Consider the following 27,987-nt stretch of genomic DNA (forward strand, 5'->3'; position numbering starts at 1 on the left):
GCAGCGCGCTTCTGTCGGACGCAGACGGAGCGAGTCGACAAGCTGCTCGCTTGTGTTCAGAAAATGGCCGACAGATTTTCTAGGTTCAACGAAGAGCGTGATTTCCAGGTAATGCATGTTGAAAAAAAAAAAAAAAAAAAAAAGCATATGGGGCTCTTAAACGTAGTCGAGACGTTTCGGGGACTCGGGTTTTATTTTTATTTTTTTTAAAAACAACTTCACGCAGCTTCGGTTGTAGATTGTCGCTGGCTGAGCTAACCGCTAAGCTAACGCTAGTGCACTGCGGCTCTTTCCAATATTAACGTCCCACCGTTTAGCTGCTTGCTATATTTCACTCCTGTCACGGTTTAAAAAAAAAAAATCAAATCCAATATCCGCCTTTTTTATATATATATATATATATATATCCCTGCTGCTTTAACCGATACTGAAGTCCCCCCCCCCCCCCCCAAAAAAAACTAGCTCGTTTAGTGACCTTGGTTATTTATCGACATAATGCTAACGTAGCTTACAGCTAGCATGTACGCACATTGGGGGAGTTGTAAATGGCTGGTTCGTTGTTGTTGTTTTTTTTGACAACTTAAGATGCAACCGGAGCAGCTAGTTAGCGTGTTAATATGTACCTAGTAAGCTGCCAGCTGTCTGGCATTATTTTCCAAATGACCTCCAGTATCTACTTGAAAGCGCATGTAGAGTACAAGTTTGATATATATATTAAAACTCGTCCGCTTATTTCTCCAAAACGTTAAACAAACTACGAGCCATGTGTGTCATTTCATGTCGCATCATTTTTTTTTAAATTTATTATTGTTGTTGTTGTTATTTTTGACGCTGCCAGGCTGAATTTCTTCAACTCGATTCTGTTTGTTTCTGTAATTAAATGCACTTTTCATTGGAAACTACGCAGATTGAACGCTTGATATGCTAACAAAGAGGTTTTTTTTTTTTTTTTTTTTGCAACAACAGTGTGAGGTCATTCATGGATTACGTAAATAAATATGCTCCTCGTGCCCCATTAATAACATTTTTTTTTTTTGAACATGCCATTGTTTTTTTACAGTAGTTCTTGAGCTGGGTTTCTGTATTTCACAATCTTGTTTGTTTTTCACGTGTCTATCTGTGATCTTAGACCGCACCCAGTCAAAGCCAAACACGACATTACTTACTGGGCCACAAAATATACTTGTACTTTGTTATCTGAGTTTTTTTTTTTTTTTCTCATCATAAATATGATATTTCAGCAGGATGGATGGATGGGTGGCACTATGGTCATGTGATGCTCAGATGTCATCTGTGCTGCACATGATGTCGGTCACAATGTATAAAACACAGATATTTACAGTAATGTGACGATGATAGATATATGAGTGTAATGTGCACTAGTTTAAAAAAAACAAAAAAAACATCCCCCCCTCCCCTCTCTACGACCTTGTTTGCCTTTTCCCAGAGATGAGAGTTGCTTTATCAGCAGCAGTGTTCAGGATGGGTTAGATGAAGAGTTCAGATCAGTACTTTGAATACCAACACAGAGGCAAATCCCTGCATTTATTCTTTTGCCTCTTGTCTTTTACATTTTTCTGAGATTTTTTTTTTTATCTTGTTATAAGTGCACCCACCAACAAAACTATGTTTAGTGTTTTTCGACAAGGACGAGTTTTAAACGTTAATTCCTGTATTTGGAGCAATGTTGCAGCAAAATTGGCAAATTACCGGACTTGCAGTAAAATGCATTATAAGTTTAAGCACGTGATCAAGAAACAGTTTGTGAAATGGCTTCTTTTTCTTTCTTTTTTTCCTCTGCACCCTCGGTGGAACTTTGTTTTCTGCTATTTTGTCAGTGAGAGGTGTTTTGGTGTGTGGTCTGAATGAGTCTGTTGAGAGTCGCTCCGGCTCAGCACAGTGGAGCTCTGTGTGTGTGATCTGCTGTGAAGGCCTTCATATGCTCAGTATTCACAAAGTTTCCCCCTGACTCCATGGATTAAAGCTTGCTGCCAAGCAACACAGTGCAGCAAACACCCTCTTATGGTCCATATAATATTTACAGCACAACCAGCTCAACTGCTCTGGCTGCTTAATTGATTTGCATTGTTGTCAGACTGGTCTTGAGTTGCCGAAAAATGCATGGCAATCGTATCTGCAACTGCAGAAATGACCAGCAGTATCTCTGTTGTTTCCTCTTGTGGTGGGTTTATGTTTTATCTACTTGACTGATGTAACACACATGACTATTTACTCTTATAATGCACATCAGAGGACAGAGCCCAAAGGATTTATATGCAACAGTGTAGTGGTGGTTGTGAGTCGGAGTCAGTGAAACTAAGAAGTCATTGTGGTGTGTAGTGGCGGTGCTGATGGCACATTAAGTGGCCTGAAGAGGAATTCAGGAGGAGAAGAAGTGAGGGTGAAGGGCAGGGAGCCATCGATCTGCTCATAAATAAATCCTTTGCTCTTCCCCAGCATCTCCCCTTCTCATAATCCCCGGCTTCACTCATGCTGATGCAAGGTCCCGTTTCATCCGAATTAATGACTGCCAGTGTGTTGTCAAATCACCTCATTATGGTGGCCTGATTTGAACAATTGCTTACCTCCGCAAAACCAAATTCCCTAAAGAATGTGGTGGGTAAGGCCCCTTACAATCAGCGACGTTTGCATTGTCTTTTTACAGGAATGTTTGCTTCACAGTTCCTCAGAATAATAAGAAAATGCTGTAAACGGTAGAATATTTTTTTTAATTATCTTTCAGTGCAACAAGGCCTCAAGGATGGACGTCCTACTGTGCGTGTTCAACACCTCAAGTACACGTCAAGGGGAAATAAAATCTCAGTATGCCATGTAGTTTGTCTGTAGTTACATTAGATTTAGCTGTCCACACACATCTTATTGCTAGTAGCTGCAAGTGGCTAGTAAATAATATATTAGCATAGAATATTTTTGGAACCTTCCAGTTTCCTGCTTGTGTGAAAGTCGGGGGAAAAACAGACTCACAAACATGACCTTCGTCTCTCCTCTGCTGCTGAAGAGAGGAAGCCATCTGTCTCGGAGCAGGAACTGCTCTATAAACTCACTGCTTTGGTTGGGGTAGTGAGCACATTACTCACTCTGTCAGACCCAGGGCATGAACTTGAATATTAATACTCAGTTTGTATATAAAAAGTTGTGCTTTAGATTTAGACGGCAAATATCCAGTAGAGGTCTTCCTTCACCGTCACTGCTTTGTTTACATTTACAAAGAAATAAAGAGGCCGACATCAATCCTGTCGAGTGAATTTTCAGCCATGGCTATGAATGAACTAAAGCACATCGCATTTTCAAGGTATTGAGGGATGATGGGTTAAAAAAAGGGAATCAAATAGTTACATATATGTAACTGCATTTATTAGAGATGTTTCTTTATGTAGTGTATTTTATTAGTCCACGGTATATTCTTGATATATTTCATACAGAGAGCGGTATGTTTTATGCAATGAAAGTTTAAGTTGCAATTTGGAAATAAATTCAGGCATATGTCATAATAATTTATTGTTCCATTACAAAGCTTCAGGCCCACTATTCAGTTTCCGTGATTCACTATTATTCAGTGACCGGCAGTAGGTACCCGCCCTTGTACAGCGCTGTCTCACTTGTTTGAAAATAAAGCCAATCAGTTTTTTGTTTTTTTATAAATGCAGATTTTCTATTCACTGTTGAATTCTTCCTCAGATTCTCTTCCTGTGATTGCAATCAATAAGGGCATCAAATAAAGATAATTTTGTATTATTTATCAAACTGCGAGTTATCTTCTCAGTTCATCATTTGATCTTTAAATTTCAGAAAATTGCGTAAAATGTTAATTACTGTTCCTAAAATCTCTTCAAACTGCTGGTTTCATTCAGTCAATAGTCAAAGACACTTCCTTTACTATCACAAGACAAAAAAAATAGCAGATATTTACAACTAAGCCTCTGTGATATATGTATTTATTTTTTACTTGAAAATGACTAAACTGATTAATTGTTTATTAAAGTATTTGCAGATTATTATTCAGTTGCTTTTGCTTCAGCTCTGCTCCCTGACATTTCTAAAATAATCTTTCACACGTGTTTCCAGGGTGGAAATCACTTTGACCAGTATGAAGAGGGCCAGTTGGAGCTGGAGCAGGCGTCCCTGGACAAGCCCATCGAATCGGTAAGGCTGCATCCATCATCCCTCACCATTGGACCAGCTGTGAGAGTGGATATGATTGGTCCAGGGAGGAATAAGAACCACACCTTTTTACTCCATTCATACTGTCCGTGTAGATGCATCCAGTGTTTTCTTGAACACACTTGCCACCTAACCTGTAGAATCACTTGTCTCATGTCCGTTAATAGCCCTTAAGTCCCTCCCACTTCCCATGTCCTCTGCCTATTCCATTTCCTGTGTGACAGTTAAAATGACTATGTATATGCTAGATCTTCTTGTTCTATGTAAAGCTTTCAGATAAACGTTAGATTTTTGTCTCTCATTAGTCATTGTTAGTCATCCCAGCAATTTGAGAAGAGATGACTCTGAAAGCAGGGGGTGGATGAAGCACTGCCATTAATGGCTGTTATCTAAGTACTGTAGCTGTTCATCAATTTGATTTTGAATTTTCACACAATAAATCCACACTTGGCAATGGCCAGGTTTTATTCTGAATAATGAATACAGCTGCTTTAAAGAGAGGTTGCTACACATAGCTGCACCATTCTGTATTATCCATTGGTGACCCACTTATTTGACTGCTCACTGATTAAAACATTGTTTAGACTGATGCAGTCATAAATGAGTCCCTCTTGTATACAAAATGATTAGATGCATTTTGCAGAGCAGACGTGGATTTTGAAACAGCCAGATTAGGTCGATTTACAATCGTATATTGGATTGTTTTGTCGTGGCTCAAATTTATGGGTTTATGAGAAGCAGGCAGTGCTTATTCCACCCTGTTTAGCAAACAACAGAGCCCACATTAGATGGTGTGACTGGTTACATTTGTGTTTGAGTGAGTGTGTGTCTATGTAGCTTTAGAATTTCTGTGTTAGTGTATAGTGATTTTGTCTATAGGACAGTTATCTTATTGTACACAACTTGGGGTGTTCGACATTTCTCTCCTGCAGCGAATTGGCCCCTATTAGCTAAGCAGCAATGACCCGGTTTGTATTTGCACGCTCTGCTTTCTTACTCCTATCTTTAGGGTCCTTGTAACGCTTCTCTGACTCTCTCTCTGACTCTCTCTCTGACTCTCTCTCTCTCTCTCTCTCTCTCTCTCTCTCTCTCTCTCTCTCTCTCTCTCCCCCCCCCCCGTTTCACTACTGTCACACTTTACATCTGTTCTCTCTCTACACCTCTGTTTCTCTCTCGCTCCCCCCCTACTACACAGTGATTCGGTGTACAGTACCCTCTGTCATTCTGTGCTGGCATGGTGCTTGTGCAACTGGGACTGCATTTTTCGCTGAAGAGGCACATCGATAATAGCGCAGGCAGCTCTCTTCTCTCTGTCTTTCCCACTCTCTCTCTCTCCACCCTCCAACCCCCACCCTACCTCCCCCACCCCCCTCCACTTCTGTCTCTGAAGCACGATGGTGAGCAGGCCCAAACTCCTCTTACCGCCACAGTATCAGGTCACCTCTCCCCAACATGATCCACGTGCTCTGTGAGGCCATTAGAAAGGCAACCAGGTAGAGAGCTATAAGATGAAAAGATAAAGATATGATTTTAAGATATAATGAGTTGTCAGCTCAAAGAGCTGATAAGTAATTGATTAATCATTTGAAAATACAAGGTTGTGATTTAAAAATAAAATTGAAACAAATTTGATATTTGATTAAAAAAACTTAAGTAAATTCTAATTATCATTACTAAAACCAAGTAACAACCAAACCAATAGCTCGTAAAGAAAACATTCAATTTACAGGATATAAATTAGATGAGATTCAATATGCAAAGTACTTTAAGAAAGCTCACCTACATTCTTTCAATGATACAAGCTGCAGGCTACAAGTAGATGTTACCAAGCTTCAGGAAATTCAGTCACAAAAAAAGTTTTGATCACGTGTATTATTCTTTGTCTTTTATTTGTACCCCATTTGTTTTTCATACTAAAGCCAGAAACATGAAAATGCTCTGCTCTGGTCAAGGTTTAGGTTTGATGAACGATCTCATAGACACACTAACAACACCCACCTTGTGTGTGGGTGGTGGAGAGGGAGAAAATTAAGGGAAGAGAGGTGGCCTGCTCACCTGGCTTGAGTGGCTCTTTTGCTCCTGCGCTATTATTTGTGGAGGGGTGCTGAGGGCCGCGCTGCAGCATCACACAGCTCTTCACACATGTGGGAAAAAAATAGCCGCAGCAGAGGTGCGTCGATTGTCACTTAGTCAACAATAATAATACTAGTGCATCATCAAAAAGAAGGCAGACTTTTTATCCGCAAGCAAGCAAACGTGAAAGTGTGCCCCCAATTAAAACCGATCAAACATGAGTTCTGAATTTTAGTACATTTTAGAAGGTTTGTTTAATCAAGGGTTCATAATAGAAATGTCAGAGTTCCAGTTCAACAAGAAAAATGTTACGACATTGTACTTAACAGATGCCTCGCAGCATCTTTAAAATATCATTAGAAGAAGAGTAGAAATGAATCTAAATCTCCATAATAGACTTCAAGGTTTGATCATCAGTACATTCAAATAGATATGTGAAACATGAAATGCTCTAGCAAGTCATTAAGTTCACAGGTCTGTTCCTGCCTCCTTAGTGCAAACCTCTAAGCCGGCAGGATTTGTGCCAGTTGTCCACTGCTGTTACATCTCGGAGCTGTTGGTGAATGCTTCGGCCCAGCCTCTCGGAGCCCCTCCCCTGCCACTTATTGTGTGTGATCTATAGGCAGCTAGAGGTCTGTGGTACTTTATTGGGATCTTTTTTTCCCCCTTCCTGTCTTTCTCCTTTGGTCTTTGCTATTTCTCTCTAACACTGTTTTTGCATTGCATGTGTTAACTTGGTAGCATTCAGTACTATTTCCTCTCAACACTCTTGTCTTAATCACTACTACAGTTTTTCCTCCCAGACTCATTCCTCCCACGTCTCTTGCCCTCCCAGTCCCTCAATCCCACCATCCTCCTTCCTCCCCTTACCTGACCCAGTGCCAGAGCGATATGCAGTGGGCAGCCTCAGAGCCACAGAATCCACACGGATACACCAGAACCCCCGAAATACACATCTACACAGGCCACAACATTCATTATACCTTTCTTTGTTAAAGTTTATTATGTATAATTTTTTTTCAACCGGTAGTCATCGCTGTTTGTCTATGACACAGTTATTGAGGCCTATTGAGGACCTTTTAGGTATCAGCTGTTCCTGAAGTATTTGGCCTTTTACATGACAGCCAGACTGTATTAGACACAACTGTTTGTCTGTTAGACTTCTATCACCTATTGGGTGGTAAGAACACATGCAAAAGGTCAAACCCTTTCAACACCCTGACTCATGTTTTTTTTTTTTTTTTTACAACACAACAGGCTGTACATTAGAGCACCAGGTTTTACCTCGTGAGCTGAAGGAGTGGTGGGTACAATGTAAGCCTGAGACCTTCCAAGGGATTTTTGTTTTAATTTGGAAATCCAATAAGAGTTGGGATTAAACAATAAACTAATGAAAAAAAAACACACAAAAAAACAATCTGAACACATCACTTAGCTACCCTTTGCTAAATTTCCAGTCCTTGATTTGGGGCTTCAGAATTAAGAGGTAAGTATGCATTTTTAAATTGTTACACTTCAAATTTTATTATTTAATCCGACTCTGATTTTCTGTGATTCCCCATCAAATTCTTCACGAAATCTTTAAATCCTTCACGTTTAATCTGACGCATCTTCACTTCAGTTTACTGGGAAACGAAGCCTTTTGTTTGGTGTGTTTGGTGCACCCAGACACTTGTTTCCATTTAGTCACACCTTCAGTGCCTGAGACTAACCAGGAATCTACGGAGCACAAAGCCTGAAGAAGCTGCTGAAATTTCTGAGGAGCAGCAGCTGGCCGCAGAGCCTCTTCTCCATCAGCTGCTCTCTTTTTGCCAGACAGACCCCCAAAAAGTTTTTGCCTACTTAAGGTTTAGACACTTCCAGGGATTAGTACTCTTTTCACAAGTTGCATCCGCTTCAGTAATCTGAGCTAGAGCAATCCTTCTCTTACCAGACGGTGACACAAACACACACACATACATACTGTACCATCAAAATGGCTACATAGACTGAAACGATAAGACTGAATACTCTGAGGTCTCTAGGTGGGGTCCCCTGCATATCACTTCCCTTACCCATATCTTTTGCCATGCACTGTGCCAATGACGGCACATTGCACACCTTTTAAAAACACCCCTCTTGTAGATCTCTCTTGATTTTTGGTTAACATTTTCTATTTTTTCTTTCTCCTGTATTAACAGTCAGTTGGTGGATTTATTGAAATGCCTACCTTTTTCTGTTTGTATACAGTATTATGTTTGTTTAAAAGCAGAGAGAGATTTGTATTGTTAAGAACTAGAGAAGCTAGCAGAATTGCAGTTGAAAGCGTTTGGCCGGTTTCTTACGTTGTGTCACGTGTGACTGTTTTTTTGACAGCCCAGTATTTTAAAGCCAGGTTCGTATGGAAATGCCTTCACTCCACTTGCACTGCTGTTGGACTCGCCGTCGTTGCTTTCATCCGTCTGTCTGTCTATTCTTTTGGTGCACTCATCTGTTGTTCAACACTCAGTCTGCGCCTCATCTCCGCCCTCTAACTTTTGCTAAAGCCATTTTGATCTAAATCTCTTTATTAGTATCAGCAGTTGCAACTGTTGCCTCATTCAACCTGCCCTTTCTGCTCTCGTTTCATTTTCAAATCTCTTAAACAAAATATAAGCTATTAGAGCTTCACAGAGGAAACACATTGGATTGAAGGTAAGGCTTATGTTGTCTGCACAGAGGCATCGTGTATTCCTTGGCCGGACTTTGCTGATGGAAAAAAATAAACAAAGCAGCGAACAGGAATCGTGTGGAGGCTGCCTAAAGGGTATTTCTGACCTGTTAGTTTACGGTACATTTTTATTTCCCCCCTTCCTTCAAGCCTCATAAATCAGCTAAACCTCCAAATCGATAAATGCTCAGGTGTGGAGTGTTGTTGCACCGTAATACTGCAGTAAAGGACAGAAGCAGGCCCAATGTCACTGGCAGGAGTGGCGTTCACTGCAGCAAATCCTGCAGTGTTTCCCTACACAATGCAGTCAGGGAACATCTTGTCTACTAGGCAGAAATAAACCACCCATACTGCCTCTTAATCAGTGCACCTGTATGTATACTGTATGTTCAGACACTGCGAAGCAGCAACAAGTCATCCACGGTGATGTGTTGCACACATTAATGTAACCTTCAGTGTCCAAAATTTACTAGCTGATTCAGGCATGCTGTCGCCACTTGTCTTCCGACCATGTGAGGCTCTTCATAGATTCCTCTCTTATCTCACCCCTGAGCAGAAAGGATCTGACAGCCACAGAGAGCAAGCATAGCTCATATGAAACAGAGGGGAAAAAATACCAAACAGGAAGTGAAGAACTTTAATCTCTCTCTTGAGCATTAGAGGCTAATGTCAGCCAGATGATTTGGATGTATTTCCTCTAGTCATCGTGATGGTGAACTGTCATTTTACAGTGTTTACAGCGGACGTACCTTTTTTCCTTCTTGAGTGTTGAATCGGGCAACGGAAGGCAACAGTTTGCTCTGAAATACCATCTGTGTTTAAACAAATAAAAAAAATCAATCCAAATGTATCCCAATTGCGACCATGTAGGCGGAGATGCAGTGTGTGTGCTGTGTGTGTGAGACTACCACTCCCCTTCACATGCACTAACCCATACAAGCCCAGCTCACCTCCACCACCACCTTAGAAACTCACCCTCATCATGGCTCAGCCTGCTCTGTTCTGCTCCTTTGTCCCGATCCTCTTTTTGGAAAAAGAGAACTAATTGAGCCCTGTTGAGCCATCACCTTCCTCTCTGTGCCTGATCCCCTCCCCCCCAAGACTAACACTGTTGGAGTTTTTTTTGTTTTTTTTTGGTAACCCGCCACCCATCCCCAGCCCGCCCCACCCCTCTGTATGTGTGCCATTCACAGTGCGCTACTAACTCCGACGATCCTTTTTGTTAAAACTCTTTAACAAAAAGCTGCATGCTGTTTTTTTTGTTTTTTTCTCCGTTTTGTTCCAACCCCCTCACTTTCTGTTTGTGAAAGTTGATGTCAATCTCTTTGTGATTATAAATATCCTTTTTTGTTTGGTTTGTATGTTTTTTTTTGGTAGAATGCAGCACTCTGGTGAATGTTAGACAAGCTTGGAATAGTTATAATCACAACAGAAAAACACTGCTTACTAAGAAATCTCATTGTTTCCTGTTTATTTGTGCTTGAGGATGTACTGTAGTGTGTAGTGGTGGGACGGTCTTGCATTTCACTTAATGTTTTTGTTTTCTTGCTGACCCATACTAGTGATATAACGGTCTCGGACATGCACATTTGGCCCCACGATGTCCTAGGAATTCCTGTTGTGTATGTTCTTGTTCTCCTCTCTCGCCTCTTTGGTTCATTATCTACTGCCTGATCGCGTCCACATCGCTGGTCCTGCAGTGTTTCTCATAGTGATCATTAGTATCAAAAGAAAATTAATACTTTAAAGCAGATGGCCTAACTGCAGTTGCACATTTTTGGGACTCCAAAATGTCTACGTTGAACTTATAAAGCCATTATAATTTTATATATTATACTTTTATGCTAACTATTCAAAAACGGCCCTCTAGTCTGTAAAGTTCATCTTCTGAATACTGATGATGTCTATGAATGCATTAAATTAGAGTTATGCTAACAGCATAAATTATTGTCTAATAATTGGTTAAAAAGAGAAGTGTGAACATGGTTGGGACCTGACAGTCGATAACAAACCAGAGATGCCGCGGGTGTCCAAAAACATGCACAACAGTTATTTTCAGTATATCGGCTGGGGCTACATGCACACGATGTGTCCCTCTCTTCACCTGCACACCCACATATCCCCTCACACGTGCATATTCTGTCCACCCTGGGCCTTGTAATGGTAATCCAAGGCCCACTAGTTCCACTTCTGTCTCTTCCTCTTGCTATATGTTTTTGTGACAGCTGCATATGTTTCATGGTGCTCCCCTTGTCATGGTTACGGAATCACAGCAAGCTTGGAGTTTCTGGTCTTCGTTTTGTTAATGCTAGATTTCCATACCTGTTCTGTGTCACTTTTCTTTGTGTACTAAGATCTTGCTCTGTAGTGGTTCATATATGTATGCGTGTGATACATATATTGCCCTCTCCTTCCTCCTCCTCCTCCTCCTCCTCCTCCTCCTCCTCCTCTTAACTTTTCAGTTAGTGGATGTGACTTGATGTGTTATCTTTTATAATCCAAAAACAATAGAAGTGCTCATGCCCAATTTCTTTGCCTGAAAAAGGTTATTAAACTGCACTCCTACTGTAGGAGGATATCTTGTAGTTTACAGGCTACATATAGCCTTATGTATTCATCATAGTGGAAAGCCTACCCCTCCTCTCAGTCCCCCACCCTTTATCCTCCCCCCTCCCCCCCAACCGCCCTTACCACTCCTTGTGCTGGAAGACACTGATTGTTACACGCTGTAGGTGATGACAATAATGACGATGGTGATGGTGGTGGTGGTTGTGCTGATGATGATGGTGTGATCTGAGTGTTTTATTTTGTTTTGTTTGTTTGTTTTTGCACCCGTGCCCACGGGGTAAAGCTCCTCTTATTATTGGAATATTTTTGGTTTTTTTCTCCTCTTTTCTGTCTGCTAGGATAACATCGGACACCGGCTGCTTCAGAAACATGGCTGGAAGTTGGGGCAAGGCCTTGGCAAAACCATGCAGGGTAAGGACCACTCTTCTGTACACCTACGTTCAATGTATGCTGGTGGTACTGGGCCACGACCTTCTCTCATTTCCTTTCTCCTCACATTTCTTTAATTTTTTTTTCTGGTTTTGGACTAGCAGATTTTCTTTTCTCCTCACATCCTTTCTCTGATCTCCTCCTTTGTGTCTTTTACTGGGTAACATGGATTATTTTTTTTAAACGAATGTCATTCCAGTTGTTCTTGTCGCTCTCATGCTGCTGTTCCCTCGAATTTAAAGAGGGAGAACAATGTTCCTGAGGCCTTATAAAGGATTAGGAGTGTGGAAAGGGACCCTGGGGGTTGGGAGATGGAAAGAAAATGTTTATCCTCCAAGGACACATTGATTTACAACAGTTGAGATTAAAGTCGACTTTCCCCTCTGTTCACATTTAGTAACTTCTGCCATCTAGTTTAGGAAAAATTATTGTAAATATACAGTTTGCTGATGTTTGTTGCCTCCAGGGCATTTTGTTGTTTTACTTTCTTTAGAGCTTGCTTGAAAACATTTTGATCAGCGTTTGGGTTTGCATCTCGGTTACAGCAGCTACATGTTGTTTCTGTTGTAACATGGAAATGTATTTTCCTTTTGGGCAGCGATGCACAAAATGAAGAGCACATTGTTGACTACCAACAAACATCCAACACGGTTTGGCTTTTGTCTAGATTGAGAGACTGCTTGAAACCGTTCCAGCCTGAGGTTCAGACTGATTTTAGCTTTGCTTAATAAAAAAAAAAAATGCAGCTCTCTCATTCATTGGATTTGAGCCACTCCGTCAGTGTTGTCCTACACAGGGTCATTCAGCAAAAAAGTTAAACCTAACTTCATTCTTGCAATTCTTAAAGCTGCAATGCAACATGACATCATCTTGTCAGGCGCTGCTTTTGACAATCGCATACCATCTGCTGCACATTACTGGTAGAGTACTTTCACCATCATGAAATTTTAGTTGACATTTAATTGTTATGCAAATAATTGCAATTTGCGATTGAATTGGTGTGTTTGTTTTTGTGCCCATTTTATGTGACTATAATGGTATAGGCCTAATCATAGTTTGATAATACGCCTTAAGATGATGAACAGCCATCTATTGGCTTTGGTGTTTGGCAACTGAATGCTCATCAAAACATTGTGGGTTTAGATATTAGAAGTTAAGTGCCTTGAGATAAACATTTTGTGGCGCGACTTCTCCAACGTCTATGTAACATCCACAATTGAAAATCTATAACAAATTTCTGTTCTCAAATTTTCCTCTTTTAGTTTACGATAGAGGATCGCTGTGTTTTGAAAGTACAGATGAACTTCTCTGTAATAGCTACACATTTCAGAACTAAATCTATAGGATGTAGAAAGCTCGAGGCTAAAAAGCGTCATGCTGTAGGTTTACTTTCTGCGGGCCGTTCTCTGTAATTGAATGGATCTGTAGATATTGACTAGCTGTAAGAGGTGGAAGGCTGGACATAGCTGAGGGTCGGTCTTGGCGGATGTTAGAACATCATTAGCTCAACCCTGCTGTGCTCACAGGCTCAGAGGCAGTGGTGCAGAGCCCTGGCATGTTTCCATCCAACCTTTTCCTGTCTCCTCACTGTCTTTTCCTGTCAGGATCTTCATTTACTCCGTCTGACATTTCCGAAGTCGTTTCTTAAGTCTCTCCTCATGGCCTCACCCATCTATGAGCTCTGGTCAAAAAAAGGATGATGTATAGCATGATGTCATCACTGGCAGGCCAATGAGTCCACGCAGTCCGTTAAGAACGGAGCTTGTTTTTCTCCCTAATTTCTGGCATTTGGTCTCGTCTGCCTCCTCCATCATTTCATTTCTGTCCTTTTGGATCCATACCATTTTAGTCATTTCTGACCTATTCATTTCTCGTTGCTCAATTGCAACTCTTGCTCAAGTGCTCTGCTCTCCCTGCAAACCCAGCAGTAACATCTGTTCTCAATATCTGCATTTTAATGAGAAACACCACTCATTGTGCAGAACTGAGTCATCAGCACTCACTCAAAAGCTATAGATACATTATAGCCTGTCACAGGAACATATAGGGGCATATGTAGAGTTAGTGAAGTAAAGTCACGCCTTAAACAGAGAAATACAGAACTATCAGTGTTCCGCTGCCTAACTGGATTTGGTGACAGCGTTGTTAGATAATGGAAATTACCTCTGTCAAGTCCATGCCTTCCTTGTTTTTAGGGTTTTGGGAATGAGATTTTCAAATGGGTGCTGTCGTCAGGCAACAGAAACACAAAAATATGTCTGGGAAAAGTCCTGCACTGTGTCCTCATCAGTATTAAAACACACGGTACCAGGTTTCAAGCAGACTGTCCTTAATTTACCAGACAAGGAGTATATTGCTTTATGTTGTTGTTCTGCGGGCAAGGACAGGAGGAAGTAGAGCAAATTTTTCCACTGTTGATTTAAATGTTGTCAGGTGTAGTCACCTAAAAGGTCTTCCAGTAGGCAGGTATTGATATAAATCACTGTAATCTTTGCTTCGCGTGGTCTCGGCTGTCTGGTCTGATCTTCACATATTAAAGTGTGGAGTGTGTGAACTGTGATCTTCCAGAGAAACTCGGATCAGATGCCTGCTCGCTGAGCTGTGTTGTTGCTGCCCTAGCGCCTCTCTTTCATGTACATATATGGTTCCACGTGTCGTCTCGTAGGTATTCTCAGCCCGACAATGGCCAGGGATCAGAGTAGACTGGGAAGCTGCTTCATTCTGGGCAGGCTGACAAGTGCATGGAGGCTAACAACACAGCAGAAATTTCAGAGCTTAGCATTCAGTATCTGTCTTTATTTATTTCCATCTGGCCTTGGACAGCTGAATAGCAATCTATTTGATGTGATAAGGATGTGTGCTTTGTGTGGAGGAGAGAACAAGTTGCAGGGGCTGACTGCTCTTGTTTTTGCCGCTGGCACTACTCATGTGGTTATGTAAGCATCCTGCTTTGTGGGCAGATGAGACTGCGGCAAATTGTGTCCAGTTGTTGTGTAGGAATTACTGGCCCGGTGTTGGAGCCCACTATCTCTGTTCACATTTGCAAATATACTTAGGAGTAGGCTCATAACACAATTGCACCATTGCATCTCATTGAAGTCTGCTGGATAATCATTAAAAAAAAAAAATCTTCCTCTCCTTTCCTATCCTCCTTGCCAGAAGAGACGGTTGTTGAAATTTGAAGTGAAAGCATTGTGTCCCCTTTTTAAGTTTTTCACTGTATTGACTTTGTTCTTATTCTTCTTTTGTCCCTTTTGCCCCTTTTTAGGTAAGGTTTGTTGGATCCCCTCTGTATGTCAGTATGTGTGTGTGGGTGTGTTTTCTTTCTCCCACTCTGCAGTTTGACCTCAGTGTAACATCCCTCTTACAGTGTATAATAGGCTAATGGCCTCTGTCGGCTTCCTCCTCTTTGCTTCACAATCACTAAACCTTTATTTCAATCTGCTTTAAGAGTAAAGTGCTTCGATTTGAACAAAGAACAAAGATCCATTTGAAATCAAGGTAGATTTAGGAAGCCATGATTCCATCACATCCCTTAGAATCAGCATCACCATGTATTTTAGATTTTTTTTTTTCCTCTTTGAGTTTCCGTGGCTGCTGTCGGGTAATCTGATTGGCTGTAACCACGGCTCAGACTTTGAATGGCTTGCAGAGTAGACACGTTTTCTCCCCCTCTGCTTGTTTGCCTGTTTCTACCTCCAAACTCGTGAAACTCGTGTGTATGTGCGTGGTCATTACGTGGGACTGAGATGTGTGTGTGTGTGTGTGTGTGTGTGTGTGTGTGTGTGTGTGTGTGTGTGTGTGTGTGTGTGTGTGTGTGTGTGTGTGTGTGTGTGTGTGTGTGTGTGTGTGTGTGTGTATGTATGCTACTGACCGGGCCATAGAGTCAACTTACAGGGAAAACCTCACCGCCCTTCCACACCCCGAATGTCTCTGTCCCCATGGTTACAGGCTCCCATCCTCCCCCTGTTTCTTTACCCCTCCCGCACAGCATGTTTGTCCCAGAGGTGCACTCCTGCCTGCCTCAAACTGTCACTCACCTGGGGCTTTAAGCAGTGTTGGAGGTAGCACACTGAACAACTATCACATGATAAAGTGAATATAAAACCACAGACGAGTGCACAGTTCACACTTTTAATTGTACTTTAGTCGAGAGAAAAAAAGAAGACGTTTTTCCATAACAATGCAGAACCCACTCTAAGCACTGCTCAAAGCCTTGCTGGCACTTCCCTCAGGTACATTTTACGTGTGTCATGTGTTCACTTGTTTCGGGGTTAAGCACATCCCCAAAATGAGCTTGCTGGCTGTAGGCTAGCGAGGAAATGAAAGAATCTCAGGGAGATTTGCTAACTGGGCTTACAAGCGTCTGCGAGGCAAAAAGCTCAGAGGGGGAAAATGGTGGTCGTCCCTAGAGGCATCTATTATCTCTGGCTAGATATCTAACAACATACTGGGAAAAAAAAAAGTCGACTTTTGATTCACGATCTCTCTTAAGAAACAAGCCTTCCTTTTTTCCTGTCACCTGTCAGAGCTGATGTACCATCAGACTTGGCTGTTTTTTAATGATTCCCTCACCCAGTACAGCTCCTTCAAAAGTACTAACCTGATGGGAATTCAATTTTTTTCTGCTTGCCTGAAGGCAGGTTTTTAACTGATATGAGAGTTCCTTATGTCTGCTGTACTTCAGCTGCTTTTCCACTGCAGGAACTTAATGACCCATAACTTGGATCTTGACATCACCTGAACTTGTAGGGCAAAGGCGGTCTTTGCTTTTCCGCTGTATTTTACAAACTGGGAAAGGATCAGATGTACATGCGTAACTAAAAAAACGACAGTGGGACAGACGTGATAGTTTTTATGCACGTCCAATATGAGCTTTCCATTGTTCACCGTTATAAAAAGGTTAAAAAGACCTTGATGTATACACATTAGTCAAATGGTGGTTACAGATATGATGTTGTGTTGGTGGTAACTGAGATGAAAAGACATCTGTTTGACAAATCAGAGTCAACAGATCTGCGAGCGTCCGTCCGTCCGTCCCCCCCACCACCACCACCCCAAGTTGCCTGATTTAGTACCACCTCCTGAACGGTGCCAAATTTTTGCTCCCAGAACTCCCTCTGTCCCATTTTAGGAAGAGGACAGTGGAAACAAAGGCAGCAACACCTGTGACAACAGCTACAAGTTCAGCTACTTGTAGGTTCCAGTAGTGGAAAGACCTATTCGTACGGGGTGGCAGTCTGGTTACTTGGGGGGCGTATTCTGGTTGAGAAAGCAAGATGACACCAGGCTAGGGGCCGGGGGACTGGGACAAGTGGTTGGGAGAGAGTGGTGAGAGGAGATCCCTGTAAGCACCTAGCCCTGAATGAAGGGATGAGGGGGGTGGGGGTGGGGGTGGGGGATGGGGTGACACACGGAAGCCCCTCTTGGTAATGAACCCCCCCTAAACCCCACAACCACACTCCCAACCCCACCCTCCCTTCTCTGTGTGCCTCAATCTTCCTGCTTAACCAATTGGTGTTTCTTTTTTACAGCGATTTGATCCTGCCCATGTTGTGCTGATGGTAAACTTAGTGGTAAATGTTATTTTATCCCCCAATTGAATTGTTTTTTTGTTTGTTTTAATTTTTCCCATTTTTTTTTTCTTTTCCTCTCATCTGAGCACCAATGCTACATAGGCTTTCAATTCTCTCTGTATTAGTCCTCATTCTGCTGCTTGTATATTACCATGCATATATATTACTCTTAGAACATTGTCATTTTGTTTGTTTTCAGTTTTTTTCAAACCTTGTGATTCACACCCTGTGATTTAGATGCACATCGTTTTTGTCTGGTCCCTTTCTTTTCCACTGGAATGGGTAATGTGGAAGTATTGTCACTGTGTTTAAAGATTGGTGATAGTTTGGGATGACTGTAATTGTTCATTAATCTGTAACTCTGGGCCTGGCTTGTGACTCCATTCAGACAGACCACTGCAGTGGCTGGCTAACTGACCAAATCCTGTTTTTGGTTTCACTTGTCTGCCGCTGTTTGACAAGAGAGCATGAACCCACATGTTTTATCAGTCGACTATCAGTCTTGTGATCTGGATATCGGCACAATCAGTCCTTTCCTCTCACTTCCTCAGTTGAATAAGGCCTCCACAATCATACAATCAGTTAGGTATTGAGTGAAAAGCCTGCCCATCTGACAGACACTGCAGTGGGACTGACAGTCCAGGCGGGCCGTTATATGTTACAATGCCCATGCATCTATGTTTTCCGAATGAATATGTCATTGGGCTGTGATGACTAAATTGCTCCGGTAAAGCACAGAAATGATATTTACAACAAATAAAATTCTTACCTTCCTATGTACAGGAAGGTAAGAATGCACCAGGAAGCTGCTTTCATTTTAGTCATAAATTCATATTTTAAGAAAACCCAAAAGCTTTCAAATGCACTAGTTTTTTACTATATTATACAAGTCTCTTATTGGTTGAAAGTATTAATTTTAGTAGTATAAGAGCCCTAAATAGGAATTAGATTGCTGAGAAATTAAACCACCTGCCCTACATTGTGCAGGTATAACAGCAATTCAACATTATTCGTAAATTTTCAAGCCCAGTGCTGTAGTTTTTCCATACGCCCAATGGTATACACATAAAATTGGTTTGTGGAAGAAAAAAAGAAAAGAAAAAAAGCCCAACTTGAAAAATGTGGGAGGAAAAAAAACTGAAATCAAACCGAATTGATAATCACTATCAGTAAGATCGATTACTGCATCTGGCTGGCATCAGGAGCAGCAGACTAGTCCAAATTCTTTTTATGCCTTTTGTTTTGAGATTCCCCTGTCTATCTGTCTTATCTATCTATCTATCTATCTATCTATCTATCTATCTATCTATCTATCTATCTATCTATCTATCTATCTATCTATCTATCTATCTATCTATCTATCTATCTATCTATCTGTCTATCTGTCTATCTCTCTCTCTATCTCTCTCTCTCTCTCTCTCTCTCTCTCTCTCTCTCTCTCTCTCTCTCTCTCTCTCTCTCTCTCTCTCTCTCTGTCCTCCCCCTTCCTTCTCCTCCTACTCATACCCATGTTTTACCAGGTAAGTATCCCCATCCCTTGCACTGTCACCATGGCGATACCTGGCCTGTGACGTCACTCTGCTGTAGTTCAGTGCTTGTGTCCTTTTTTTTAATTTGACTCTTTCTCTCTGCTTTGTTTGGCTGATTATGAGTGGATTAAGCAATTCTGTGTCAATCTCCAAAGTAGTTTTGATTTTTATATATTTTATATCTTTAATGTTTCATTCTGTTTTTTGGTTGTCTTTGGTTTGTTTATTTTTCTACAGTTAATTTCCTTCCGATCTAGCTCTTTTCACAGCTTACGTAACGTAGCTTAAGTAGACCCAGGAAAATAATCTTTCTGCTCCGGTCATTATGAGGAAAGGGAGGGGGCTTGGGACAAGGGAACAGATTTGGACCTCAGGACAGTGAAGGGGGCTTGCAAGGGTCAGGCAGCCTGCAGACAATTCAGCAAGAGATGACGCAATAGGCCTTAGATAATATTGGGAGGCTTTGTTCCTCTCATGGAGGATGTCGCAGTGGTGCTCAGTGAGCAGTGGCAGCAGCTGCGCAGGCCTGTTGCAACTCCCCTCTTTCTCTCACACACACACACACACACACACACACACACACACACACACACACACACACACACACACACACACACACACACACACACACACACACACACACACACACACACAAAACACACAGTTCCTCAAGCTGTAGCGTCCTTGATAAACTTGGCATTCTGGTTTAACAGGACTGCAGCAATGAATGGATGGAGGAGGGGTAGTGGGCGGTACAGATACACTAAAAAGATATTGAAACAGTCAGGCTTAAAGCCGACAATCTTCTTTCTTGTTTCTAGTAACAGATATTGCTGAACAAACCTGAAGCCCTTGTCTTATTGTAATCCACTAGCAAAACAATACAGCTGATTTGACTCATTGAAAATACAAACCAGCAGCCAGGTCAAATGTAACAGGAAGGCTAAATTGGTCTGTAGTTGGTGGCTGCAGTAAGCTGTGAGAATGGCTGGTGTTTGGTTCACTGTAGCTTTCTGGTCTCTTTGCACTTCAAGGCAAAATTCTCTAACCCCAGCACCCTATGCTCTAAAAGCAGGCTGTCTCCGAGTTAGTCCCTCATCCCAGACTCAGAAACTCACCTAGACCTCTCTCTGTCTCTTCTCCCTCAGGACGCACCGACCCTGTGCCCATTATCCTTAAATATGATGTCATGGGGATGGGACGGATGGAGATGGAGGTAAGATGCTTATTTTAACAACATATACGCTTTTGTGTTCATGATGTGCTTAGTATGAACTGTAGTAGAAGCAGAAATCAGGCAGGTTTTTCGATGGGCCACTGCACTGATGGTATTCAGCAATAGCTTAAGGCCTTTCTGACAAGCCTACTCCGAACTTGTTTTGATATGGTATTCACTTAGTACTCAGTTGGAATAGCTAGAAAAACAACAACAGTATGATCACAACAGTGGGGGCCGCTTGGCTTCATAGAAATCTGTCCTCTGTTGTAATGCTCATCGCTGATGGCCAGACAGCCTCTAAAAGAATCATTGGGAGTGTCAAATCTATTTACATGGCAGAAAAAACACGAGTTCCTCCTACAGTGCTAAATTTCAGCTCTTGTGGTGAAATAAAAACATACTCTCAGATTATCAACCCTGCCTCAGCAACTAGTTGCTAAGTGTAGCAGATGCCAAATGCATAATTTATTGATGGGGAAGCATTCATGGTTTGGGATAGGTCCCATTGCTCAACTGAGGGGATGTTTGAAGGCTAAAACACACAGTGATGATTTACAACATCCTGTACTAATAACGATGGAGTGACTGCTTCAGTATGAAAGTCATCCTGTGCACGAGGCACAAGCCTTGCATTCAACATATCGAAGATCTTGACTGATATGTGTAGAGCCCTGACCCCTTCAAAGCCAGGCCTCGACACTTAACATCAGCATCTGACCTCAGTAGTTCTGGTTGATGGAGAGAAACACAAAATACAATATGATACACAAACACTGCCAACCTCGGTAAAGATGCAGATGCTTAAGATCTTCTTACTGCATCATTGTCATTTTTGGAATTTCAGTTTGTGCCTTCAATCATATTTAAATTTCACAAATTTGTCTGGTTATCATTCTCTGAGTAGGATTTGTGTTTGCGTTGATGTGTTCTTACAATCCATCGTGTCTTTAACAACAACAAGGGTCAGCATGGAAAACATGTTCGACTTGCAAGCATCACAAACTGACCAATCATATTTCTTGTAGTTTCCACGTGCTTTCTCTAAAGGACCTGTGAGGGAGACGTGCCCGCGGCATAACATTCAGCATAAACTTCTGAATGGGATATAGGATGAGTTTGGACTGCTGTCATTGTGCTGCAACTGCTGCGTTTGTTCTTTTAGCTGGACTATGCAGAGGATGCCACAGAGAAGAGGAGAGTGCTCGAGGTGGAGAAGGAGGATACCGAAGAACTGCGGCAAAAATACAAGGTGAGTCTCTTCAGCTTTGTGTCATTGTGATGATTATGACTGGTTCTGTCACCAGGAGGGTTGCTGCAGTAAACGTATCTAAAAGTGGACGATAACAGATCCTCTAGTGACTCTTATTTTTCCTGTAACTTTTGAATACACCTATTATTGCCGCATTTATTTCCCTCCAAAAATAGGACCAGATGGAAAAGGAGAAAGCCATCGCAAAGGCTCTGGAAGACCTGAGAGCTAATTTCTACTGTGAGCTTTGTGACAAACAGTACACCAAACACCAGGAGTTTGACAACCACATTAATTCTTATGACCACGCTCATAAGCAGGTACTGCTGTTCAAGTGTTGTCCTCTTAATGCATATCTGTTCTGATTTGAAAACATGAAGGAAACCAGAGATTCTGATCCCATCCTTCTCCCTTTTTTTTTTTTTTTGTCAACGTCTTTCTTTGTGTAATTCAGAGGCTTAAAGAGCTGAAGCAGAGAGAGTTTGCTCGTAACGTGTCGTCCCGTTCCCGCAAAGGTGGAAAAAAGCAAGAGAAAATGCTGCGCCGATTACACGAGCTGGCCGAGCAGAGAAAGCAACAAGACCGGTGAGAATTTATTCCCGGTCTGCCCTCTGCTGGATGGATTCAACTCATAGCTATAGATGGCACAGTGGGAAGTCTGTTGTGCTTTAAATGATCATTTTGCAACTTGTTTATTAGCCAAACAAAGACCACATTTTAAAACAAAAATAGAGAATTCATATTTTAGTCATGCGCATTTTTGCCAGAGTGGAGACAGAAGTGGGAAGACCCGGCTGTAACGGCCTCTAAGTTCATTTAATAATAATTTTTTAACGGATAATACTCAAGTCTAATATTTAAGACTGTGAGCACCCTTTTAGAACCACAATAAGCAATTATCCTGTTAAACGCTCTCATTTTACATCTGGTAGTTCTTCAGTTGGGAACATTCATCCCACATCACACTGATATCCTGCGTTTGTGTTTCAGTACTCCTGGAAGTGGACCCATGTTCAAAACAACCACAGTGGCTGTGGATGGAGAGAAAGCAGAGGACGGTGACAACATGTCACCCGAGAACCCTGTTTTGACAGACAGTCCCCCGGAAGAATCACCGGCAGAAAAAAGTGGTCAGTCCTCCCCAAAGCCCGGCCCAACCATTAGCTTCTCTTTCGGGAAGAACACGTCCCCATCGCCAACCCCCAGCGGTGCATCCAAAGTCAGCGTATCCTTCTCGTTTGCCAAGAAAGCCCCAGTAAAGCTGGAGACTGCAGCTGCTGTATTTGCTGATCACGGTGAGGAGGCTATGGAGGAAGGGGAGGAGAGCCAGGAGGGAGAGAAGGCTGGAGGACAAGAAGACCCGGCACCCGACTGCGGCGCAGAAAGCCCGAAGGCTGTATGTGTAGGAGATGAAGAGGGAGAAGGAGGCGATGCAGCGGGGACAGAGGAGACGCAGCAGGCTGACGACGGAGGCTCCCTCGCCTCCACTCTCAACAAACTGAAGATGATGATGAAAAAGGAGGAAGGATATGCAGGACAGGAGCCTCAGTACTACCACTATATACCACCGGCTCACTGCCGGGTAAAGCCTCACTTCCAGTTTTTGCTGTTCATGAAGGCCACTGAACAGTGTCCGAGCAAAGAGGACGAAGATGACGAAGAGGTGCAGGAGGAGAAAAAAGATGAAGAGAGCTCAGAACAGACAGAGTCCAACGCTACCGAGTGTAATAATGAACAAGAACAAGGTACCGTGACTTCAACGGCTGACCCGGAGCCAACGCCTCCATCTCCGAATGTGAAGACAGAGGAGGCCTCTTCCTGTGTGATGGATACAGATTCCACTGCACCCATTTCACCTGCTCAAAAAGCAGAGAGCACACAGGATACTGAGGATTCAAACTCTGGTCCAAAAATCCTCACTGGTCCCTTCTTCCCGGTCCTGAGCAAAGATGAGACTACCACCCTTCAGTGGCCCTCTGAGCTCCTTGAATTTACAAAAGCCCAGCCTTCCCTGTCATACAGCTGTAATCCCCTCTATTTTGACTTCAAGCTGTCCCGGAACAAAGGAGTACGTGGCGGGAAAGCGGCAAAGTCCTGTAAGACCGGCGAAGAGTCTGAGGACAAAGGACAAGAGGCAGCAGCCTCAACAGCTGAAGTAGATTCAACTACTAAACCTGGAACCAGCGCTGACAAAGACAAGCTGCTGATGAAGAGAGAGACGGGCCAGGCAGAAACCGATGAGCAAAAGCCCACAACTGGCAGCAGCAGTGCAAAGAAAAAAAAGAAAAAGAAGAAGCACAAGAAGTCTGCGAAGCACTCTAAACGCAAAGCAAAAGAAAAAGGAGCAGCAGAGGACGCAGAGGGAGAGACTGAGGTTACGCAAGAAAAGCCCAAAAAGAAGAAAAAACACAAACGGAAGAAGAGCAAAAACAAGGCTGCAGACCAAGAAGAGGCAAAAGGTGATGATAAAGACAAACCTAAACCAAAGTCAGAGGACAAAGCCGTTGCCTCCTCTGTTCAGCTGACAACAACTGGAGGGGCAGCATCTACCGGCAGCACAGGAACAGAACTGGGGAAGAGGAAACGTAGCGCTAAGGAAGTGCCTTCCAAGTCTGGAGCAGAGGAAGGAGGAACCGGAAAAAGTACCGACAAGGCCTCAGAAGAGCACAGTGGCAGCAAGAGACAAAAGACTGACTCCAGTGCAACTCAAAGTGCCTCCTGCTCCACCTCAGCCCAGAAGAGTCCTGGTCCCGGTAGACCTCCCAGCAGCGAGAGTGAAGAAGAAGGGGGCTCCAATGCCCAGCGGTCACGGCATCACAGGTCAAGTCCTCGCGAACAGCGGCGCCACCACAGTGAAGAATCACGGCGGTCCTGCAGCCGGTCGTCAAGACGGGGGGACAGACGGGGCAGCAGTCGCCGGCGCCATCGCGGCCAAAACTCCCGTAGTCGCTCTTACTCGAGCAGCTCCGAGCGCTCCTCAGCGGGCAGCAGCGCCTACAGCCACCGGACCCGCAGCTACTCGGACAGCTACAGCGACTACAGCACAGAGGGCCGCAGACGGAGACACTCCAAACGCTCATCGGACTCCGAGTACGAGCGGCGGGGCAGCCGAGGGCGGAGACGATCCAGGAGACATCAGTACTCCTCTTCCTCCTCAGAAGACTCCCGCTCTCGATCACACAGCTACAGCCGCAGGAAGAGGCACCGGCGGCACCATCGGAGCAGCTCCAGAAGCTCCAGCAGCTGGAGCCGCAGCACCAGCGCAAGATCCTGGAGGCGGAGCTACAGCCGCAGCCACAGCTCCGCCAGCCGCTCCTCCAGTTCAAACAAAGTCTCCCCTCAAAGACGAGGCCCCCGGGGGCGAGGGGACAGCGACACGCACCGCAGAGACTTTAACCGCTCTCGCATCTACCGCTCCCAGTCTCCGCGTTCGTCTTCATCACGAGGCCTTAACCGCAACACCCATTCATCCAGCTCGTTGGCTGGGAGGCTGGGAGGCTCCCGAGATGCAGGCGAACAGAAAAACTCTCTCACTGCACGCCAGTTGCTGGAAAAGATTCAGTCGAAAAAAAGTTCTGACGATTCCGGCACCGGGACAAAATCTGGGATTAAGATTAAGGATCCACCACAGGGCTACTTTGGTCCCAAACTACCCCCAGCTCTGGGAAACAAGGCATTGCTGCCACTTTTTGGTAAACTGCAGGCAGGGAAGAAACCATTGATCCCCCTAACCAGACCTGACGGGGGAGAGAAATCAGGAGCAGGGAAGGGCTCTGAGGCTGAGAGAGAGGTTATCCTGGTAGAGCCTATTAGGGAGTTCCCTCCCCCACCGCCACCTCCAGCTCCACCGATCCAGAAGGTGGAGGAGGCGCCGCAGACCGTAGTGATACAAGAAGAGACGCAGCTCCCCGCTGCAGAAGAACAGCTGCACCAGGAAGCTCGGCCACTGTTTGAACAGGAGCCATCCATGATGATGCCTCAGTACCAAGGAGAATCAGGAGAGGACCCCTCCCACAACCCCATGATGGAGTCCCTCATGCCCGAGATGCAGCAGCAGCCGCCAATGCATGCCTACCCTGGTTACCCACCACCCAACCTGGAGGAGGACTGCATGGAGGCGGAGGAGGACGGCCTGGCTCCTCTGGAGAGTCAGCCCATTACGTTCACACCGGAGGAGATGGAGAAATACAGCAAGCTGCAACAGGCTGCACAACAGCACATTCAGCAGCAGCTGCTGGCGAAGCAAGTCAAGACTTTTCCCTCGGCCGCAGCGGCCGCGGCCGCCGCTGCTGCCGCCGCCGCCAACCTGGCCCCGGCTCCGCCTCCACCCACCCTGCAGCAGATCCACATTCAGCAGCCAACTGTGTCCGTAGCGTCCGGCACGTCGATCACCACAGTGCAACACGCCATCCTGCAGCACCACGCAGCCACCGCTGCAGCAATGGGCCTCCACCCAGCACACGGCCACCACCCACATCCAGCACATGCTCAGCTGGCCCAGGTACATCACATTCCCCAGCACCACCTTACCCCCATTTCCCTGTCTCCTTTGGGCCACTCACTTGGTCATTCACTGGCACACTCTATGGGACACGCTGGGCTGATTCCTGCCCACCCAACGGCCTTCCTCTCTGGTCAGCCCATACATATTATCCCTGCTTCGGCGCTCCACCACACCCCATTAGCGCTCCACCACGTCCCACACGCCCTCTATCCCACACTTTTCGCACAGCGACCCTCCCAGGCTGCTGCAGCGGCAGCTCTCCAGCTCCACCCGCTCCTCCACCCAATCTTCTCAGGACAGGACCTCCAGCACCCGCCTAACCACGGCTCCTGAGTAACGATGGACGTGAAGTCGTGCATTCACAGCACCTAAACACTGGAAGAAGGACTTAACCTGAACTCTTTTGGTTTTAGGTTTCAGATAAAGCCACGCAGGCAGTGAGACAATAAAAAGCTTTTTATTGTCCTCCACAGTGCTGCAGGTTGTAGCCACAAAGTGGTGCTGCCTGTGTTGGGTTCAGAATTGACACTAACGTTTTCTTTTGGTTCATGTGGGATTTTTTTTTTTGGTAAAAGTTGCTCTCTGGGCATTGATTAAACCCTCAGTTGTCAAAATCACATATTTCTGAGTTTTGTCGAAGAAAAAAAACAAAAAATCCCCTAATGCCTTAGAGTGGCTTAGATGTAACGCTACACCTCTGCATTAATTTGGTAGCCCTCTCTCTCCATCCATCCATCCATCGCTCACCTGCAGCTCGATGATATGGAAAGCCCCGCCTCACATGTTGACGGGGCTGGTTGCTTGAATTTGTGACTTATGAAACCCACAGACCTCTAAATCAGAGACCGTCAACGCAGTTCTAAAACAGAAATGCTAAAACACGGCATTGACTCTTTATTTTTTGCCCAAAAAACCCACATGGATGTTTCATTAAGGTTAAAAACTTGTCTTACACTGGAGGGGTGTCTTTTATGTTTAATTTTTTTTAACACAGGGTGTAGAGACTTCCTCTAGACATTGGCTTATACTCCCAACTTGTGGTGTATTAACAGCCTGAAAAGTCTGAGAAACCACTGGAGTTGTCTTTTTTTTTCTTTCTTTGGTTTGTTTTCCACATAAAAATATTGACTCAGTTTTTGCGCGTCTTGGCAGCCAAAGAGACACGACATATACGAAGGCTACGAGCAGAATCGTGTTGAGGAGAGGAGGAAGAAGTGGTCCTGCTCTGGAGATGAACAGCTTCAACTGTGTAATCTAACTTTCAGAGATGGATTATTTCATAATTACTGCTACTGTTTCTGCTCTCGTATGACTACTCGCTCCCTATTGGATTCTTGGTCTCAAAAATAATTTGTAATGCAGTAACTTGTACATATATCAGTGTGTAATGTGAAGAATCCCACCGATGACGACTATTATGAAATTGCAGCTCGCGTGTCCAAACCGGCATGGCGTTGTCCTCTCTGAACGAGGGGAAGAGTGATGTAGGGGGCTGAAACATCCCTAAAACTCCTGTTCCCTGTGGTGAGGGTACGTCTGAAAGATTTGCACTGAAATCTGTACATCGAGATGATGCTTTTTGCATCATGTAACAATAAGATTGTAGTATACTGCAATAATTGTATTTTTCTGTTTTTAAATTATTTTCCAAAATGCTCTTCAGAAAGAAGGGTCGTGTTTGGCTTTTTGTGTAATTTTGTAAATAAAACTGCTGTAGATTAACCTATTAACATTCTAGAGGGTTGAGACTTCTGTTGGAAAAAAAAAAAACAAAAAAATCGAAATAAAAAGCAGACAAATGACAAGTTGGATGGGAGACGGATACGCGTGTATTTTATCTAGTTTGTTTCTAAATCGTCCCGGGCCGAGACGGGCCGGGGTGGCAAACAATAGTGGTCTGTCAAAAAGTAGCAACTCTGTATTTTTTAAATACTTAACTGTTTCAGCAAATAAAATTTTGAGTTCATGT

The 27,987-nt window shown here is 43.7% G+C and overlaps 1 protein-coding gene across 10 annotated transcripts; it reads left to right on the forward strand.

Annotated features, from left to right (window-relative positions):
- Window positions 1-27,984, forward strand: gpatch8 (G patch domain containing 8). Of its 10 annotated transcripts, XM_069714728.1 has the most exons (9): window positions 4,099-4,164; window positions 5,115-5,150; window positions 8,611-8,629; window positions 11,851-11,923; window positions 20,195-20,262; window positions 21,428-21,514; window positions 21,691-21,834; window positions 21,969-22,099; window positions 22,505-27,984. In XM_069714728.1, the coding sequence occupies exons 4-9, from the start codon at window positions 11,917-11,919 to the stop codon at window positions 26,349-26,351; spliced, it is 4,284 nt and encodes a 1,427-aa protein (XP_069570829.1). In that variant the 5' UTR covers window positions 4,099-4,164; window positions 5,115-5,150; window positions 8,611-8,629; window positions 11,851-11,916; the 3' UTR covers window positions 26,352-27,984. The 10 variants fall into 10 exon arrangements, with proteins under 10 accessions (XP_069570824.1, XP_069570825.1, XP_069570829.1 ...); XM_069714723.1 differs by lacking the exons at window positions 5,115-5,150; window positions 8,611-8,629 and adding an exon at window positions 1-108 and having other exon boundaries at window positions 4,087-4,164; XM_069714726.1 differs by having other exon boundaries at window positions 8,611-11,923.
- The last annotated feature ends 3 nt before the right edge of the window (window positions 27,985-27,987 follow it).

This window comes from Brachyistius frenatus, unplaced genomic scaffold, assembly GCF_029030835.1.
Source record: "Brachyistius frenatus isolate BFR_SWC_R1_liver_20210118 unplaced genomic scaffold, ASM2903083v1 Contig_134, whole genome shotgun sequence".
NCBI classification, from domain to species: Eukaryota; Metazoa; Chordata; class Actinopteri; family Embiotocidae; genus Brachyistius; species Brachyistius frenatus.